This window comes from Agelaius tricolor, unplaced genomic scaffold (genome assembly GCF_023055355.1).
Source record: "Agelaius tricolor isolate 1412-34295 unplaced genomic scaffold, bAgeTri1.0.p SCAF_23, whole genome shotgun sequence".
Taxonomy (NCBI): domain Eukaryota; kingdom Metazoa; phylum Chordata; class Aves; order Passeriformes; family Icteridae; genus Agelaius; species Agelaius tricolor.
Window position 1 is genome coordinate 7,292,632 of NW_027269283.1, and position 17,839 is coordinate 7,310,470.

The following is a 17,839-nucleotide window of genomic DNA, read 5'->3' on the forward strand; positions in this document are numbered from 1 at the left end:
GTAACCATCCTCACAGGGAAGAATTTATTTCCAATATCCCATCTAACCCTGCCCTCAGTCAGTGTGAAGCCGTTCCCCCTTGCTCTGTCACTCCAGGCCCTTGTCCAAAGCCTCCCTCCATCTCTCTTCAAGCGCCTTTAGGCACGGGAAGGGGCTTCAAAGGTCTGCCCGGAGCCTTCTCTTCTCCAGGCTGAACCCCGCAGCTCTCAGCCTGTCTCCCCTGCAGAGGTGCTCATTATCTCCGTGGCCTCGTCCGGACCCGCTACAGCACTTTGGGACACGGCTGTTCCTGCCGTGCCGTGGCACAGCCCCGCGGGTGGGGACGGGGGACCGGGGTCCCTCAGCCCCGGCTCCGCGCCGAGCCCCCTCCGCGGGGCGAACCGCAGCCCCCACAGCGCCCCCGGCGGCCGGGCGGCACCGCGCGGGACGGGCGCGGGGCACGCTGGGAGATGAAGTCCCGCCCGTGGGCTGCGCTCCGACAGGCGGCGGGTGGAGCTGGCGTCCCGAGGACTACAACTCCCGTCGTGCCCCTCGTGTGCCCGCCCTGACTGCGGCACCGGGGGCTGAGGTGGGCACCGGGCACCGACCGCAGCTCCCCCCGCCCGGACCCCCGTCCGACCCCGGCACCGATCCCGGGGAGCGGCGAGATGGGCGGGGAGGACGAGATCGTGCGCATTGCCAGGCGCCTGGACAAGATGGTGGCCAAGAAGAACGCGGTGAGTGGCGGCGGCAGGGCCCCCGCAGCCCGGTTGGCGTGGGGAGCCGCCCCCTGCCCCGGGCTCTTGTCTGGCGGACGCGCCCCCTCCTTTCCGCAGGATCCCCTCCTCGCTGCCGCGCTGGTGGACCCCCGCCTCTCCTTCGGTGCCCGTTGTCAGGAGCCTCCCTCCCCCGAGACCCCATTTTGGGAGCCTCTCTTCCAGTGCCACCCCGGTCATAACATCGTGCTGGAGCAGACCCCCTTTAAAGTGGGGTTGCCTCCCCCAGGCCCCGTCGCCCTCTCCTGTCCCCATCCTTTGCGGAGGTGTAGGATCCACCCATTGGCACTTATTGGGCGTGCAGCCCTATGTGCCCCTTTGGGTGCTGTGGCACTCTCCAGTCCCCATGCTGAGCCCCTGCACCCCAGGCCTCCGGCATCCCCAGCCCGCATCTCAGCACTCCGGGGCTCCCCCTGTGCTGTCTTCCCCTCCTGGAGAGCATCCCCAGCCCTGCTCCCCTGTCCCGGTGGGAGCCCTTTGGGAGGGGAGTCCCCACCAGGCTTGGGCTCCGGTTTGCCCTCGGGGAAAGCCCCGGTGCTGGTGGATTTGCTTCCTGCATCTCCATCCCACACCGGCACCACTGCTCACTGCTGTGGCCTCTGGAGTGTGGAGGGTTGACCAAGCCGCTGTCTGCACTCGGGGACTCTCGCAGGGTGTGCTGTGACCCGTGTGACAGCCTGGGGGGACAGGAGCTGGTGCTTTCCAGCTTGATGGGATATATCAGTGCTTGTAGGGACAGTGTCATGCGAGTGCTAAGGCAGAAAGCTGACAAGGGTTTGTGATGGAGGTAGGCTGTACATCTGTGTTTGGGGTGGGGGACAGGGATTTTGGGCTGGGAAGGGCTGTGGGGCGCGGGAGATGATGGACGAGGAGGGGAAGGGATTAGAGGAGTGTGGTACTCTGTGGTGGGATGCTGGGTGCTGTTATCACATGAACTTTTGGATGTTGGACTGACCTTGCCAGCTGTGGGTAGGGCGGGTGCTGTCACTTGTGTCACTATTGGAACAGCCCAGGGAAGTGTGTTTGGGCTAAAGCACAGCCTGTGATGTCTGTTCTTGCTGGTGGCAGGTTTTCAGCATCAGTGTTGAAATAAGAAAGGAGCAACTTTGCAGAATTTGCTTCCAGCTTCATTGGGAAAGAGGCAGCTTCTTACAGGAGGGGTATGCAACATTTCCTCTTGGCTGGCATTTGAGACAGTGCTGAACTACAGCATGTTGTGTGTTGGCTAATCTTCCTGCAGGACAGTTTCCTGGAGTACCTGTATGTTGCTCTGTTTTTTTTTGTGGATCCTCATTTGCTGCCATTGTGGGAAATGGCTCCATTTAGAGTCAGACCGGGTCACTTTGGGTGTTTGGGGCTGGAGGAACAGGAAGGTGTGGAACTACCTGAGGGGCAAGTCAGTCGTTCTGGGTACAGTAAATGTGTGTGGTTTATGCTGGTGTGAGTTGCTTGTGTGCACGCTGAAAGCTTTGACTTTGCTTTGATTCGAGCATCTGTTCTGTAGGGTGGATTGCAGCTGGATTGCTTCCTGGGATGAGCTGGAAGCAGCCCTTCTGCATAGGGAGGATGGGATGTGAGGACAGGGCTGGCTCCCCTACAATGGTGGCTGTGCAGGCCTTGTGCTGCAACTGGGCTTGGAGTGGTCGGTGTTGCAAATGAGCTGCTAAATGTGAACACTGGAAGCCTTGTTGGAGGGAAGGGGGTTGGGAGGAAAGAGCCAGCTGAATGGAGACAGGCCTGGGCCAGGCTGGGATGTGCTAGAGGGAGACAAGTGATTGCCAGTTCTCTGAGTGACTGCCAGTTTTAGGTATCTACAGAATCCTCGTCAGATCTTTCCTGGTCCTGGGTTCTGGCATGTAGAGATGATGTAAGGAGACTTCACAGAGCAAGTTTCAAATGACCAACTCTTCAGCATCACAGCTTGCTGGCTTTGCTCCTGGTCTCTCTTTTGTTCTGAGCAGAGTGGGGTATTAATATGAAAACCAGGAAACAGCTACATGGAGTCACTGACAGTTGTAATTCACAGTGTGGTTTTCAGGTGTTAAAAATGCTCAGTGTACCAGGTAAGAATAATAAACTAATGCTGCACTTGCACCATACACAAGCAAGGACTTGTAGCACTCCACTGATCTTCTGTTTTGCCCATTCCAATGATTCAGGTGCCTTCAGGTTGCAGGATCTACTGTCTTGTGGAACAGCACCCAGCAGTGCATTTGCTGATGTTTCAGGGAATGCTTGTTGGTGTTTTTCCCTTTGAATTCAACTTTCTGTGTCTATTCCCAAGCTGTTGAATTTCTTTAATAAAAGCACTCATTCTCTTTCTCTTTTCCTCTCCAGGAAGGTGCAATGGATTTACTGAAAGAACTGAAAAGTATGCCTATGACTTTGGATTTACTGCAGGTGAGTTGCACAGTTATGGTAAAAAGCTTGAGTTTACATCTGGATGAGTTCAAAATGTTGTCTAAATAAACTTAATAGATTTCCTCACACTTCTTGCTTCATGCAAAGAATAAAAATAAACAATAAATCCAACAAAATAGTGCAGAAGTTGGGTTTTGGACTGGCAATTAAAGAGCTCTGGGTCACCATGTGTGTAACTGCTCAAATCTTGTTTGTAGGCTGCAAAAAAGAGGAAAGACTGGGTTAAAGTAGCAAACACAGAGGGGCAGTCGTGGGAGAAGTTCTTTGTAATGTTGATATTTAGAACACTGGGGAGGAGTGAGCAGAATTACAATTTGGAGGTTGTGATGCATCTTGGAGTTTTCACTCTAAGCTTGAATGTCACTCACAAGTGTGTAGGGAAGGGATTTGTGGGGATTGGATGTGTCTTCTGTTCAGTTGTGCAAGCTGGAGAGTGTCTCCTTGCTCTTCCAAAATTGTAAGGCTCACAGAATCATTCTGCAAGCCTTTGGATACTCCTGTCTTGGTCATGGCTTTGACTTTGTCGTGGTTATTTGAGATTTCAGTTAGTAACTGATACTGAGTCTGCTCTGGAGTGGTTCACTGGGGTGTTCCCTTGCAGTCCACCCGCATTGGGATGTCGGTGAACGCACTGAGGAAGCAGAGCACAGATGAAGAAGTGATATCACTTGCCAAATCCCTCATCAAATCTTGGAAGAAGCTTCTAGGTAAGGAAATCAGCATGTTCCTGTCAGATTCAGCTTGTGAACAAGCTGCCTTCAGTGGGAGGCTGAATTTTTTGGGAGAGCTTATCTCTTGATCCGAATAAACATTCTAGCAAATCAGCCTTTACAATTCCACCCTCTCTGTCTTTCGAGTTTTGTGTCCTATCATGCATCCCTCTAGATTTAGCTCCTGTTTAGCCAGCTCATCATTGGAAGAGCATTGAAAGCTTCAGGACTATTAACTTATACCTCATCACATAATAATTAGCAATGTTATTTGTGCTCTGAGCCCTCTGCTCCCACTTGGCTCTGCGTGGCATTAGCACCATGTGTGCTGTCAGCCCCGTGCAGCAGCTCAGGAAGGGAAGAGCTGGAATGGATTTGGGGTGGTGAGTTGGAGAAGGATCTGAGTTCACCATCTTGTAGATAAACTCACATGGACCATGTCCAGCTGGGGAGGCTTTCCCTTTTATGGGCTCCCATTTCTTGCCAGGCTGGATGAGTGTTAAAAGGGCTCTTTTCCTGTCCTGGTTTGTTACCTCCTCATTAAATTGGGTGTATGTTGGCTAGACTCAGACAATTTACCTCTGGGTCATACTTGTTCTACAGTGTCAAGAAGGTCCTCTCCAGGGTTGTGCTGTTGGCTTTCAGCAGCACTTGGGAATCAGAAGTTCCACAAGGACCAGCCTGGACTGGCCCTTCAGCTGGTGTTGGCTGGAAATTCTGCTTTTAGTTGTGCTTGAGAGAACTTGATCTAATGCCTGCTCAGCAGCCTCTGAAAGAAACTTTTGTGAAGAGGCTTGTCTTGTGAGTAAGCTTATCTCCCAGGCAGGGAAACTGATTGCTCTCTAGTTTGGTGAGGAAAGCTTTTGTTTGAATTAGTTTCTACTTGGAGGCAAGGAGAAGGTCTGTTGGGAAGCAGGAAGGCCATAAAGGCATTTTCTCCTGATTCTTTTTTGGGAGAATGATAAGGCCAACAGTGGGTAGTGTGAAAACACTGAGGAGTATAGGCAGGGCTGTAGCATAAAGACCAGTTCTGAACTTATTCCTCTTTTGAACATAGATGCTTCTGAGGAAAAAAATGAGGACAAAAAGAAAAGCCTGTCTTTGCCAACATCTTCCTCCAGGGAGACTGGTAACTCAAGAGACCAAAGGTAATATTTCCCTTTTACCAAAGACGACACTGTTAAAGAATTTAAGTTTTCTTAAGGCATCTTACTTTAATTTATATTTTTAAGTGTCTGAGTCAGGAATTTTGTATAGTCAAAATTCTTATCAGAGATGCTGGAAGTGTTTCTTCTTCAAGGTTGATCTGTGTGGTGTTAATAATTAACTATAATGCAGAAATACACATCTAAAAATACAGTGACTTAAGTGAGTTTTTAAATTTTACTCATGTTTTATTTAAAGTTTTTTACTCTTGGTTATAAGTTACTTTTCTAGAAGTAGAACATACCCAATTCTTTTTTTATGTTGCATTTTATGCATTTTTGTTTATTTCTAACTTTAAAGAAGATTATTTTTGGCCTTTGCAGTGGATGGGATTGATTGATTACATTACTAAAGTAAAACTTCCATTTCTTTGTCCTTGACAAATCCCAGCAGAAGTCCCCTTTTCCCTGTGGCTGATGTCCCCCAGCTGGCAGGTCAGCTGCATGCTTGCTCCTTGCCATGCCTTGGATGCTGCATCCTGTTTCCACTGCCTGTCACTGCAGTTGTTGAGTGCAGACAGTGATCAAAGGGGAGGGGAAAAATGGGATTTAAAGCTTTCTTCTAGAAATTTCTCCCAGCCTCAGATCCCAGGAGGGTGTGTGCTTCCTAGATTTGGCTCTTAAGTGATTTAGCCAATTTCCCAAGTTTGACAGAAGATTTAGAGTATTCAGGCTGTAGCCCTGCTGGCTTGCAGGATTTTCCATGTTTGCAGCCTTTGTTTGTCACTTTCTTGTCACTTCTTTGGTTTTGCTCAGCTCTCTCAAGGCTTGGCACTTCAGGGTGAGCCTTTGCAGCTCGATCCAGAACTGCTGATGGAGAGAAGGCTGCTGATGCTCCATGACTTTAAATGATTGGTATCTTTGGTTATTTCACTTCCATAAAATGGAAAAAAGGATTTGCTAAGTAGTGCAGTGAAAGGACTTGGGAGACTTCAGAGCCAGGATGGAGTTCAGTGATGCAGTGCAGAGTGGGAGCCAGGGCTGTCCAGATCTGTGTGTATCTGGGTGGGATTTCACTCAGAACAGAATCTTGGCTGTAAGCACTGAGGCAAAATGCCTCCTTGCTGCCTCCTTGCTTTGGTCACTTATGGGGTCTGTCTGTCTGTCTGTCTTGTGCTGGTGATGTTCCCTTGTGCCTTCATGTGCTGCAGATGCTGCAGTTTGATGGGGTTTTTTAATCCTTGATGCTTTTTACGTGTATTCAACCTCCATCTTCTGACTAGCAAAACATTGCCTTGGCTGTGAAGGATGAACAGAAGCCAATGGATTAGTGTAGCCTAGACCAGGAGCAGGGGCCAGCTTCTGGTGTTAGTCTGTTGAGCCAGGCTCTCTTCCAGAGACAGGAATGTTTTTTCTCCAGTCCTGCAAAATAAACTACTAATCTGCCTTAAAAAAATAATAATTTATTGGCAGAGGAGAGTCTCTGTTCTTTGAAGCAGAGACTGCAGTGGAGTCAGACTGGTTGCTCAGTGTGTGATAGCTGGTTCAGATGAGGCTGCTGTCAAGACACCAAAGAAATCAGTTTGCATTCAGATATTTCAGCCTCTTAGTCTGTTAGATTTTGGCTACGCCTTCCATTTTGGTCAGGGAAAAATATTTGACTAACTCTTAGCCTGAAACTCATCTTGCTTTCTGGAGCACAGATGTAGAAATCCCTGTGTAGTGACTGGAGCTATCACTGCAAGACCTGAAGGCTCTGAGCCAGCCAGTGTGGAGCTGGCACCTGTGAATTTAGATGCTGCATTACTGTAATCCAAAGCATACTCTGTTGTGCTGCAGACTTTCAGACCCATAGTGTAGTACATTTTAATGGGCTGTGTCTAATGTTTCTGTCTCTGGCAGCATGAGGTTTTTCTTTTCCAGGATTCTCTAAACTGCCTTTATTAGGAGGTTTTGGATCTGTGGCCTGAATTTAGCTCTTCTGTGGCATTTTCTTCCAGTGCAGCCCTGAGATCTGTTTGCAGTCCCTGGCTGCTGCTTTGCCACCATTTTGTTCCAGCATAGCCTTGTTTTGTGTATAAACTTTTGCTGCCTGGATAGATTTACAAGCTCTTTCTCATGTTCAACAGGAACAGTGTGAACCACAAGGATTTCCTGAAATAAGTCTTCTAGGTGTGTTTGAGCTCTATTTCCCAACAATTCTATTTATAAACTAACCTCTAAACCTTAATAAATAATTTTCTGTCTTTGGAATGGCTGAGAAGTCTGTTTCATCTAATTCTTGAGGGATCAGCTCTCATCTCAGTGCATGGTTGATGTGTGTGTGTGCAGGCAAATGTATCTTTCCTCATCAGCTAACAGAAGTGGGACTTACCATGCATCTTGTTGAGCTTTTTTCCACCCCCAAGGAACAAACATCTAAATATTCAATTGCAGTTAGAACCTTCCTGAAAATCAAATATTACCTCTACAAATACAGGTTTGAAGGCCTGTGTTTGAGAACTCATTGTAGTGAAGGTTGGTGTTCTGAGTTCACACTGAGGTCACTGAGTTCACACATAGCATTTTGCTCTGGGAAACCTTTGTTTGTTGATTGAAAAATGATACAAAATTTAAATCTGGAAGAGCTCTCAGGAAACTTCTCCTGCAGCCTCTTCTCAGCACAGCACAACCTCTGCCCAAGCTGTCCTGGCAGGCTTTTTTCAAGCTCTTTGACAGCCCTAGAAAACCTCAGGGTAAGGCATTTCCACAGCTGCCCTTGGCAGTATTTCCAATTCATAACTCACCTTTACAGTTTAAAACTTGCTCTCAATCAAAACCTGTCTTACAAAACCCATTTCTACACTCTTCTGTGGATTTTTTCCTACCATCCTCCTTTGTAAGGAATTTCAGGACTTGTCTCCTTTAAGTTTCTCTTGCCACAAACCACCCATATTCCTTCAGTCCTTCCTCTTACTGTAAGTATGCTTTGCCTTTGTCCTTTGGGAAGTCTAATTTTTCCAAACTGTTTTATGTAACATGAGAAGCTGTGATTTTTTAGATGGGTTATTCCTGAATTATGGGTTATTCCTTAGTGTATGCTCTGGCATATACACCCCCATGAGTGGTGCCTGTGATTTGTGTGTAGCTTCTTAAGCACAAAAGTACCTGATGGCAGTTTCTACATTCCAGATGGGAAAAAATCATCATCTAATGGATTATTTACAGGCTAAGTTGTTTCTTCTTTTTGCAACACATGCAGTGTAAATCCTATTGAATGTTTTGAGCTGCTTGGACAAAATCTGCTCTTTAATAAGATCCTGCAGTGCTGACCAGTAAAACCAGCTGGTAAAAAGGGGTTTTATTCAGCTACTGGTCAGTAAAACACAGTGAGCTGACAGTACAATCTCCCTCACAGAGTGCATCATCTCATTCATATAAGCAAGAAATCAAAGTTCTGCTTTGGTTTGATGTGAGCCATTTGCTGAAGGTTCACTGATGGATGCTTCTGAAAAGGGCTTGGTGAGCTTCTGAACTGAGAAAATCTGGTAGCCCCAGTGATGATCTATGGGATTTGAGCCAGACTGGATATGACCTTAGTCACAGGATAAGTCCCTAAAGTCGTCTGGCTCAGTTTGTGTGGCAGCAGATTCAGAAGGTTTCCAGCTTAGTGCTGTTTTTTTGTGGGCTGACTAATCCCTTCCAGGACAGTGTAGTGGAAGTGCTTGTTCATAACAAATTTATTTTTGATGGCAAAGAACTGGCAGTAGTGACCCAGCTTAACAAAATTTGTCAAGCCACTTGGATCTTCAAGAAGATATTGCTGGCATGCCATGGGTGGAATATTGAGGTTTCTTTTTTTCCCTTTCTGTCCCTTTCTGCAATAATGGTACCAGGCATTTTACAGCCAAATCACCAAAGCCAGAGCAATCTCTGCTGAAAAAAAAATTGCTGTTCTGCTGCCTAGATTTAGGGGGGAGAACAAAGCTCTAGAAAATCATCAGTGATTCATACTAACCCAGATCTTTTACCAGCAGTATTTGCAGGGCTGACTAACACCATGTGCAGATGTTAGCCTTTCTGTGTGCACAACCAGCTGAGCTGCTCATTGAGGTTCCTTCTCTGCATGCAGACCCCGCAGCAGTGACTCAGCCTGCCCACATCATGTGCTGATTGTGCAGGCAGGTCTCCATCCTGCTCCCCTGGCAGGTGACCTGACTGAGTCAGCCACAGCAGGCAGGTGTTTGCATTCCCTTGCCTGTGCCCGTGGTTGCCTGCAGGTGGAAATGGAGTTATTTTTGAGAGCAAAGCAGTATTTCTTAGTCCTGTGCTAGCCTGGCCCCTGTATGAGCTGTGTGTGGCTGTGTAGGGTTGCTCTTCTGTGAGATGAGTAATCAGTATCTTGCTCAGATTACAGGAAAAAGGAAGAACCTTTTATGTGCTACACTTTGTTGTTGTTGTTTTTTTAAATATCAAAGCTGAAGGAGCCATTTTTCTTTCTTTTTCTTTGTTTTTCTTAGCACAGCTCCTTCCTCTGGAGCTTTCTGCTTGCTTTCTGCTGAGAGCAGTGATAGGCCTGGTGTCCTGCAAAGTTAAAGAGGAAAGAAGTACCATGAATCTGCACTGCACTGCCAAACTGAGAGTGCTGATGGTCTCAGATGTTCTGAGTGTATTTGGGTTACTGGTGGTGTTCAGCAGTGATGTTTTCACTTGATGCCCGTGGTGCAGCAGCTGATGTGTGTTGAATAACACAAGATGGTTGGCAGGGTTGTTCATGGATTAAACCTCTGCTGGCAGCCAGCAGTGTCCACAGGAGAGCTCGTGTCGGGGCTGAGGGCGTTGGCTGCTGTGTTGTGCTCTGTGCTGGTTTGGGACAATGACTTTGCACTGTGTTCTGACTGGTTCTGTATTGTGATTAACAGGATGCTTGGCCACATACCTGCTGCTTCCTTCTCTGCTCTCAGTGGCCCAAACTGAGACATTCTGACAGGTGAAGTTTTTCTTTTAGCTCCAACAAAAGGCAGGAGCCTCCAAAGACTCCGACCACCCCCAAAATCACCACCTTCCCTCCGGCCCCCATCACGTGCGACGCTGTGCGCAACAAATGCAGGGAGATGCTGACAGCAGCTCTGCAGGCTGATGGTAAGTGCTGGGGGAAGCCCTGCATTGCCTCAAGTGTTTCACAGCTCCTGGACCATTCTCACAGAGCCTCTCAGTGCCAGCTCAGTTCAGACATACTGTTCTAGAGCAGCCTTGTCAAAGGATTATTGCCAGCAGCTCAGTCTAGCCACTGGTCACCCCTTTGATGAACTGGCTGCTGTTGCAGCGTTTTCAGACACTTACACAGGGACCTGGCTGGAGCTGGAGGCATGACAATGTGCAAAGCAATGGCTGTTGAGAACACAGGGTTTGTCACATAGGGTTGCAACATGGGGTGGTCTTTACTGAAGTTTAATCTTTCAGGTGTGCAGGGATTTGCTTCATTTTCTAGATCTTTTCTGATTGCTGTTAAGTGAAGCTGTCTTCCCTGTCACCCTTGGGGTGAAGTTATTACACAGTACATGGACTTTGTAGGAATGGTGCTTATGCCAGTCAGCATCTGCTGTCAGACTCTGCTGCCTTTGCAGACAGGAGCTCCCTAAATATTGTGGTCCTCTGGATCTGGGGTGGAACAGATCCCTCTTGCCTTCAGACTGTGCCAGCTCAAGTGAGAGGCAGGTACTCAGCATGTCTGGAAGTTTGAGCATCTGGTTGTGTCCACATTGCAGACCCCTTTAAAAAGATGGGGTTTAAGCACTGCAGAGTCTTGTTAATTTGGAGCCAAGGAATGTAGATGACAGATGGAGAAGTTCATGAGGTCTTTATTTCTAGCTTTCCCGTGCATGTCTTTGTATGCTGCATTAAATGCTTTGCACAGCTCTTAGAAAAACCCTTTCCATATGAAATCTGGGAAAGAGTTCCCTTGAGCCTTTCCCTAAGCTCAGCTGTGCCCTACCTTCCTTCCTTTATGGTGTTTATCATACTGGCTGTCCAAATCCATGGCAGTTATGCACTCTGTATGATGCTGTTTAACTGGTGTGTGAGAGAAGAGGGGAGGAGCAGACAGTCCTGAGGTGAGATGAGAAATGAAGGCTTGATCCCAATGCTGCACACCTCCAGGCCCTCCCAGGTGGTTGGTCTGAGTAGAGTTACTTACTGAGGGGAATATCTGATGAAACTCAATTCCTGCCTATATACATTTGATTTAAATTGTATGAAAAATATAATGGAAAACTAGTAAGTTCTTGGGCCAAGGCTGTTGTTAGTTTTGTCTCATGCAGTCCATATCCTAGAGAGGCACAGGGCACAGACTGGCTAGATGAATCCATTTTCATCACTGCCCTTTTCCAAAGGGTCAGAGAGTAGCAAGAGCAAAGGCCAAGATGCCATTTGATGGGAAGATTACGTGAATCAAACCAGCAAACTGTCCAGATGTGTAGCTCAGAAATGCTGAGCCTGGGGAACCCTGGCTTGGTTGGAAGGCACTGAGCTCCTGTTTGTGCTGTCTTACAGACGACTACATCGCCATCGGTGCCGACTGCGAGCACATAGCAGCCCAGATTGAAGAGTATATCCTTGCTGTACTGTGCTTCCTGCCTGCCTCCAGCAGTGAAATCCATGTGCTCAAAGGAAACATGGGACTCTCTATGCATAAATGTTCTGCTGCAGCTTGTCAGGGGTCTGGGTCTAAGGAACTACCAGTGGGGAGTTGGAGCTCAGAGATTGTAGTCCCTTGTTTGTCCTTCCCATCAGAGTGTTGTTTACTGCTTTTGATTCTGCTTCCAAATCCATGCAACTTCCCTGTGCTCCCTGTTGAGGAGATTGTAATGATCTAGACAAAAGCAATGGAAAGGATGGAGCTTGAGGATCAAGTTCCATGGTGATGTGAGATAAGCCTTATGAGAGGAGTTTGCTTGGCTTAGGAGCTGTGGGGTTGGAGGTGCAGCTGGACTCTCTCAGTGGAGGGGTTTGTGGCTGCCTTGCTGAGGGAAAGGGGAGGTTGTAGAACCTGAGCATAGCTGAATATTTCCAGCACAGTGAAAAAGCCCAAGCTGGAAGCCCCTGGAGTTTGGGATTGTATAAACCTGCTCTCAAATCCAGCACTGACCTCCCAGAGCAGGTGCTGCTGTTGTGTCCCAGCACCTCCAGGGTGACAATCTCTGCTCCTCACGGGTGGCTGGGAAGTGCTTGATGCCTCTGGGTTGGTTGCAGGCTCCTTGACTGCCCTTACGCATCTACCAGGATGTCAAGAACACCGACATGAAATACAAAAACCGCGTGAGGAGCCGCATCTCCAACCTGAAGGACTCCAAAAATCCTGAGCTGAAAAAGAACGTGCTGTGTGGGGCCATCACCCCCGAGCAGATCGCAGTGATGACCTCGGAGGTGAGGGAGCCTGGGGAGCAGGGATTGCTTCTCACAGGGGATGTCCTGAGCCTTAGCTGGGCTGATGCAAGGGTTGCAGTTTTCTCAGTAGCTGCTGCCAGAGTGCATGGAGTGAGCTTGCAGTGGGGTTTGCAGTGTGGAGAGTGGTTTGTTGGGCCTTCCCATCATCCTGGGGCCCTGGGTATGAACCAGAAACCAGAATTGGAACAGGCTTTCTGTGTTAATGCCCATCTGTCAGGCTGCCTTGTCCTGTTGGCTGTTTCCACTGTAGTGGGTGTGGTGGTAAAACTGGGCAGATGTGATTTTATTGCCTTTTTTTTTTTCTTTTTTTTTTTTCTTCTGAAAGGAAATGGCCAGTAATGAGCTGAAAGAGATCAGGAAAGCCATGACAAAAGAAGCAATCCGGGAGCATCAGATGGCCAAGACAGGAGGGACACAGACTGACCTTTTCACCTGTGGGAAATGCAAGAAGAAGAACTGCACCTACACCCAGGTTGGTTTTCCTGCTCCTGTCTTGGCCTCTGCACAGGCCAGGATCTGTCATGGTCATGAGCTCGCACTGCTCTGTGATAGGCCCTGCAGCACAGCACAAATTTTGCTACTGGTGGACAGTAAACACTCGTGGCTGTCTAAAATGTACTTCTGCACATGTTTCTGTGAGCTTGTGTAACTTCTTGGCTCACTTGTACAAGAGCAGGAGTTGTGCAGCACTGAGGAAGCTTTCAAAAGTTCAGCAGTGCTCTACACTGAGAGCAGGTGCTGGGAATGCTGGGATTCAGACAAGAAAGGAGTGGGTAGTGTAGAGGAGAGGCTGCAGAAACTGACTCAGACATGTTGATGGTATTAAAAGTACAAATTAAGAATATAGATTACCTGCAGCTGGATAAGTCCCAACTTATTTAAAATCAAATAGCATGAAATGAGTGAAACAAAAGGAATAAACGAAACTGTGATGTGAGCAGACAGAGGATTTTTCTTCCCTGTGGCCAGCTGTTGGAAGCCTTGTGCATTACCAGTGCTTTTTAGCTCCCATGTTTGTGCCAGGCATCTGGAGATAAATGTGCCTTTGCTGTGAGTCAGTGGTTTAGAATGTGCAGATACCCAAAAATGCACCAGCAGCCACCAGATTGCTGCTGAGTGACTGCGCACAAACTGCGTGTGCAAGCGCCGGCTGAGACTCCTGCATCTGCTTGGACTTGACATATGAACACATGGAAAGAGGAGGAGATCCAGGAATCTGACCAGGGAGTTTCCTTTGGCTCAGCAGCAACCTTGCATCCCACAGGCTGGCTCAGGCAAGGGGCCTCACTCTGCCAGTGCTCCCAGTAAGCGTTCCTGGGCTGTCCCAGCACACTCCCAGCACTGTCTCCACCTGGAGTGGACTGGAGTTTGACTGCCTGGAATTTAGGCAGGAGACAGCAGTGTCCTCTAAATAGCAATATCAGGGGGCTTTCTGTACTTTGATTTGTTTTCTAGTGAAATCAGTAGTGGGTGATGAGATGTAAGTCTCAAGGAGGTGAACTGGCATTTATGAGCATGTTGGAAGCAGACAGTAAAGGGGGAGAATTACAGAATTTAGCTATCCAGCATTCTTGCAAAAATGGTTAATTTGCACCATGCAAATACTGTGACTCTTGCACATTGGGTAATTACACACGTAGATCACCATAATCACCCCTTGACACAGTTCTGCCTGACTAGTGTGGGGAGTACCAGTGTTTTCAGTCTAGATCTGCCTTGTGGTATTCAAATGCCACGAAAATCTGGTTTTTACTAAAGTATGTGTTTCTGGCAAGAGCCAGTCAGAGGCAGCAATCACATCTGGGTTAAATATCAGAGTTCCTTAATGGCTCAAACACAAACCAGACTGGAACTGTGCAGAACCTGGTAACCCGGAGTGTGTTCCTGTGAGGCCAGGATGTTGGACTGCTCTGTAAATGGGAATGACTTGAGTGCTTTTTTTAATGCTTTTGTGCTTGGGACTGATGGGTTTGTCATGGCAGTGCTGGCCACATCCCTTCCTGGGGGACAGTTTGGGGAGGGATTGGCTGTGGGCATGTCCACTTCCAGAGTCACCTGCAAGAAATGGACAGCATATTGGGTGAGGAGGGAAATACACTGTCCCAAAACTTGTCACTGAGGTAATGTCAGGCTGAAGGGGGTCATGATGTATGTATGTGTGTAACACAACCACCAGACTGATTTTACTGGAAAGCTCCTTTTGCCATCCCAAACCTCGGTCTCTCATTGATTTTATGAGCCCAGCACCAAGCCCTGGAGGCCAGAGGGACAGGGCCATGTGTGATGCTCAGCTCTCACCTCCCTTCTGTCCCCCCAGGTGCAGACCCGCAGCTCCGATGAGCCCATGACCACCTTCGTCGTGTGCAATGAGTGTGGGAATCGCTGGAAGGTAGTGCACCAGGGCTGTTTTACTGGTACCCAGGGGTGTTGGGGGGCTGCACCCAGCATGCTGCAGGCACTTGGCTGCTGCTCAGAGGTGCTTGCCAAACCCTCACTGGCTCTAGAGAGTGATCTTCCCTCCCAGCACAGAGGCAAGAGCTCCTGGGTTCATCCCTGCAGACCAGCTGGGGTCGAGTCTCATTTCCACACTCCCTGCACTCTTCTCATATCCCTTCTTCCATAACCAGCTTCACAGAGCTTTCCATGCAGCCTCTGAGGGTAGTGGTGATGATGTTCAGGATTTCAGAACGGCTCTTTCGTGCTGTGCACAGAGCTCAGGGGTGAGCAGAAATCTCCTGGTCAGTGGCGAGCAGAAATGATGCCACTACAAGTTGCCAAAGAGCCACAGTGAGAGATTCACATGGGAGCTCCCTTTGGCCCCTGCTTCTGAGAACCCCCAAGCCCTTGCCAGCTTCTGAAACAAGCCCACACCTGGCTCCTTACCTTTTTCTGCAGCTCCCCTTGGCAGTGAGGTTTCTAATTGGGGTTTAAACTCCCTTCTCTTGCAGTTCTGCTGACACGTGCCAAGGCCCAGAGCGGCAGCCAAACGCAGACCTGAGCGCAGCCTCCACACGCCGGCTCCCATGGCAGTTGTGTTTTGTGTCCCAGTGAGTTTGCATTGTCACATGCTGAGAGCAGCAGCGGGGAGGCCTGGGCCTCACAGAGAGCCACAGCCATGGGCTGACAGGTTGGCAGGAGAGCTCACTAAACACACCCAGTCATTACTTTCTCATCTAAGCGAGTACGGTCACTTTCTCTTCAAAACTAATATTAAACATTTTTGTCAGTTTCTGACTTTTATTTCAACTGTGTGTGCAGCACTTTGTTTTTCCAGCATGGCAACTTGACAGGCGGTCCATGTCCAGGTGGATGAGGACTGAATAATGCCTGGAGCAGCAGAAAGTGAGATGTGACTTGCAGGCACACCCTTGGTGTGTGAAGGCTTGTTTCTGTCACCTCATGGAATCTTAACCACTGGGCCATGGCCTGGGGCAGCTGGGTGGGCAGTGCTGTTGACAGGAAACAGCTTTTGGGGCAGAGATCAGATGTTGCTTTCTATCTTGGCAGCATTCCCTGGATTTTGCACTGATTCCTTGTCATCTTGAGCCTTTAAATGCCAACAGCATCGGCTGCTGCAAAGATCAGAATGTACTGCCCAGGTTGTAACAGACTGAGAGCAGGGTGACACCAGCCACAGAAAATTCCACCCCAAACTGTTCAAAGTGAGTCCCAGGCACTTTCCTGTTTGTGCTCTGATTGTAGCTTGACAGCTGAGAAACAGCCTGGAGTTTCAGAGGGGCTTGCTGGAGAGGCTCAGGAGGAGGGAAAATGCTGCAAATACAGGAATTTTTCCAGAGGCTTGGATCTGGACAAGGTAAGGGCTAGAGGGATGGGTGGGAGCTGTTGGCACTTAGCTGTAGAAGTGGAGGAGGTTTGAAGTGAGCTCAGAGCTGGTGCTTGGAAGGGGTCAGATAAGGAAAAGATCCTGTAGCAAAGCCAGCCCCAGGTGCCACATCTGCAGATGTGACCCTGTGAAGGAGAGATACAGAATCAGGCTCCTTCTGGGAGCTAACTAAAACCTGGTGGGGAAATTCCATCTGAGCTCACAACAGCTTTCAGCCAGACCTAAAATCCCTCTTCTTTCCTTTTCATAGCCTTTAGCTGGGGTGATGCAGCATCTGGGGGACCCCAGCTGTGGGTCTGAGGCTGCCCAGGAGCAGTGCTGTGCCCTCCAGCTCTTGTGCTGACGGGCAGGGCAGGAGCATTTGCAGTCACATCTCTCATGGCATCGCTTCCCTCTTCCAGAGTGAAAAACAAGTATTTCCACTGGCTTCCCAGCATGCCAGACAGCAGACATTGAGCAGAGACCTCGGAGATGTTTGGAGAGGAGTGAGCAGCCACATGAAAGCAGCGGAAAACGTGCTCCCAGCCCCTTTGAGGGCTGTGCTGCTCCGGAGGCAGGGATCCCACCAGCATCCTTCGCTCAGGGCTTTCACTTTACAGGGTGAAGCCAAGTCTCCCAAGAAGGAAAATATTCAAAGACGCTGACAACTCCTTTAAGCCTCACGAGTCTTGTGGTGAATGGGATTATTCAAGCCAGGCTTGGGAGGGAGCAGTGTCCTCGCAGTGATGCTGAAAAAGCTTCAGGATCTAAAACCCACGCTGACCACAGCACTGGCTCATGTGCTGGGAAAGGGAGCCAGCTCTTTACCAGTGCCTCTTGCCTTTCTTCTTGTGTTCCTGTGAGGAGCGGAGCTGAGCTTGTGTACAGCCTTCTGACAATCCTGAATTAGGTACCAAGAGTCCCGAGCAGGAGTTTGGGAAAACTACCATGTCATTTTACAGTTCCATTTCTCAGGAGAGCCAGGGAGGGGAAGCACATTGGATAAAGAGGTGTTTACTTCAGAAGTAAAGATTTGCTTGTAAGGTGTTTAAAAGGGAGTGGGAGCAAGAGAAAAACTCAATTATCTTGTGGCAGTGGGGTCTTCCCTGTGCTGAGAGTTCTGTGGTGTGTGGAGATGTTCTGACCCCCAGCCATGCTCTTGAACAGCTTCAGGGATGTTCAACCTCCAACCCTCAGGCTGGGGCCACATTTGAGAGTATTTCCTTTACTCACAGAATGAACCCAGAACTAAAACTTCCCCTGTGCAGGGTGGGGATGCTGTAAGGTTGCAGACTGGGGAAAAACCTGCCAATAATAACAATACCAACATTCCTAATAAACCATTGCTGGTCTCTCTCAAAAATACATTTTCTTGAACTGTATTTCCAGCTTGGCAAAGAAAACTAAATTTACTGACATGAATTTCCACACAGTCATGCCATGAGGAAGGAAGGAAACAAAAACAAAACAAAAAAAAGCTGAAAGAATTGGTTTGTTTAAAAAATATGTTCAATAAAAAGCATTTTTTTTCTTTTGGAAGGGCTGAAGAGAGGAGGGGAA

General features: G+C 48.6%; 1 protein-coding gene across 1 annotated transcript; it reads left to right on the forward strand.

The window, feature by feature from the left end:
- Positions 1 to 509: 509 nt before the first annotated feature.
- Positions 510 to 15,702, forward strand: TCEA2 (transcription elongation factor A2). Its single transcript, XM_071446785.1, has 10 exons — positions 510 to 716; positions 3,093 to 3,155; positions 3,778 to 3,883; positions 4,944 to 5,034; positions 10,019 to 10,152; positions 11,563 to 11,619; positions 12,281 to 12,435; positions 12,782 to 12,928; positions 14,774 to 14,845; positions 15,405 to 15,702. Exons 1-10 carry the CDS (start codon positions 648 to 650, stop codon positions 15,411 to 15,413), a joined length of 903 nt encoding a protein of 300 aa, XP_071302886.1. The 5' UTR covers positions 510 to 647; the 3' UTR covers positions 15,414 to 15,702.
- The last annotated feature ends 2,137 nt before the right edge of the window (positions 15,703 to 17,839 follow it).